Genomic DNA, 2,556 nt, shown 5'->3' with positions numbered 1-2,556 from the left:
ACTAATATTATTATGGGTCCCAATTTATATTTTTATTTTGACAGTATTTTTTTTTGCCATTTTCCTTATAAATGGGAAATGAGTAATTTAAAAAAATAAAAAAAATATTTATAAACATCTAGTAACAGAGAGCAAATTCATTTATTATAAATTTTACAGTTGCTTTGATCCGTTAGATGCCAAACCCTAATTGCATTGCCGCCGTTGGATTTATCAGCTCCTGCACAATATAATCCCGTTCTCCCTCCAAACCCCTCCTAGGAAATTAGGGTTTGTTGGGCCACGGTCACTGCTGCGGCAGCCTTTGATCTTCCGCCTCTGCATCTCGTTTCTGCAACTCGTTTCATTTGCGACAATGGCGACACAGATGAGCAAGAAGAGAAAGGTTATAACTTTATAGCTGTCTTGCCTAGTGAGAATTACCAGTGGATCTTATCCCTCAGTTTTCCTCAGTTCATATTTAATTTCAGTCTAAGCCTGTTCTCCTGTTTTTCGTTTCATTGCCTTACTCTTGATTTGTTGGTTTACGTATGCAGTTCGTTGCTGACGGAGTTTTCTTCGCTGAGCTGAACGAGGTTCTGACTAGAGAGCTAGCTGAAGATGGATACTCCGGTGTCGAGGTCAGGGTACCCCCAATGCGCACTGAGATCATTATCAGAGCAACTCGAACTCAGAACGTTCTTGGTAGGCGTTTTACTTTATTCGCACCAAAATTATCTGTGATTTCCATGAACTTTTTTTGCCGATTTTCTTGAGCCAATAGTAATTTTATCTGTTCTGAATATAGGGGAGAAGGGAAGGAGAATTAGGGAGCTGACTTCTGTTGTACAGAAGAGATTCAAGTTTCCCGAGAATAGTGTGGAACTATATGCCGAGAAGGTCAACAACAGAGGTCTCTGCGCTATTGCCCAGGCAGAGTCTCTTCGATATAAGCTTCTTGGTGGTCTCGCTGTACGGAGGTATGTGATTTAAAGTTTGAAGCTAGCTATGTGGTATAGTAATGTGTGAATTATGTATGTATGTGATGTCTTCTTGCATGCAATATGATGATACTGTTGGATTGTTTGCAAGATGTTTGTCAAATGCTAATGTGTATTATAACTACATGATAATTTTTTTTCGAGTCACTTTTTAACTTAACAAACACTAATTCCTGAATAATGCCCCCAGGATAGGCTTTCTAAAACGAGAAAGTTTTCATTTATGTTCCATCATTCTACTGAATATTGGTACATAGTTTTGTTTGAGTTACATAGATTTTATGGCTAATTCGAATCCACTATTGTTTTCTTGTGGCTTCTGCGGTCATCTATAAAGCAGATTGGCGTTTCTGTACCAAGTTTGTGTCGGAAGATGACTATATTATTTCTTGTCCTCCATGCCATCAAAACTCTTGAAACTTTGTTCTTTTCATGCAGTACCGCTGGGGATACATGGTGTATTTTGATTATGTATTTCCATCTACTGTCTTGAATTCCTTGAACATCATTCTTTAACACAATGTTACGCTTGAAGGCCTGAACGGTGCTTTCAAGATGTGCCTATTGTCATTCGGACACTTGAATCATTAGTAGTCTTGAAACAGATAGATTAGCAGTTAATGGTTACCGGTGTTATACTTCGATACCTGGTAGATTGAATATTTCGCATGCCTCCACCTGGCTAAGGATGTCATTAGCTTTCGCTATGTTATTTGATTATCGTTTGAACTTCCTCTGTAATTGCAATAATTCGTGTCTGGAATAGGAATTTTCAATGTCCATTGCATTAACAGGATTCTTCTCCATAATTATTATAAACTATATATCTAAATGACTAATTATTTTCAGGGCTTGTTATGGTGTTCTGAGATTTGTTATGGAAAGTGGTGCCAAGGGATGCGAGGTTTGTTCTGGAGTACCCATCTTTGAACTGGCTTGTAGCAATGTTGTGTTAGACAGATGGTAATTACTGTTTGATTTGTGAGTAGGTTATTGTTAGTGGAAAATTGAGGGCTCAGAGAGCTAAGTCCATGAAGTTCAAGGACGGATACATGATTTCTTCTGGGCAGCCAGTCAGGGACTACATTGACTCTGCTGTAAGACATGTACTTCTAAGACAGGTCAGGACTTCTCGAGTTCCTGAAAATTTTTCAATCATGCTTTTTAGTTTTGTGTTGTGGCTTGTTCTAGTTGGTGCTTTCCAATCTATTATGGAATGATTTTGTTTATTTATTTTGTTTTTGTGTATGTTTTAGGGTGTTCTTGGTATCAAGGTCAAGATCATGCTCGATTGGGATCCTAAAGGAAAACAGGGTCCCAAAACTCCTCTCCCGGATGTTGTCACAATCCACCCTCCAAAGGAGGAGGAAGAATACGGCCGGCCTGCTGCTATTGTGGCAACTGATATCGAGCTTCCTGTTGCTTGAAGCATTTGACTGTTTCTGTACTAGCGGTTTGTGCCAAATTTTTGGCCTCGGAGTGCTTAGGTTATCTTGTAAGCAATGATGGTTATTAAAGGTACATGATTTCAAAGTTCTCTATAATCTTTCCTCACTGTTTCGAAAATTTTGATGTA

At 38.7% G+C, this 2,556-nt stretch overlaps 1 protein-coding gene across 1 annotated transcript; it reads left to right on the top strand.

The window, feature by feature from the left end:
* The first annotated feature begins 265 nt into the window (after positions 1–265).
* Positions 266–2,500, top strand: LOC114741171 (40S ribosomal protein S3-3-like). Its single transcript, XM_028929425.1, has 6 exons — positions 266–385; positions 537–684; positions 788–959; positions 1,830–1,884; positions 1,970–2,101; positions 2,237–2,500. The coding sequence occupies exons 1-6, from the start codon at positions 356–358 to the stop codon at positions 2,405–2,407; spliced, it is 708 nt and encodes a 235-aa protein (XP_028785258.1). The 5' UTR covers positions 266–355; the 3' UTR covers positions 2,408–2,500.
* The last annotated feature ends 56 nt before the right edge of the window (positions 2,501–2,556 follow it).

Source organism: Neltuma alba, unplaced genomic scaffold, assembly GCF_004799145.2.
Source record: "Neltuma alba isolate B1F8T4 unplaced genomic scaffold, ASM479914v2 tig00003304_pilon, whole genome shotgun sequence".
NCBI classification, from domain to species: Eukaryota; Viridiplantae; Streptophyta; class Magnoliopsida; order Fabales; family Fabaceae; genus Neltuma; species Neltuma alba.
Note: the sequence above shows the minus strand (reverse complement) of the source record. Positions and strands in the feature narration are given on the sequence as shown.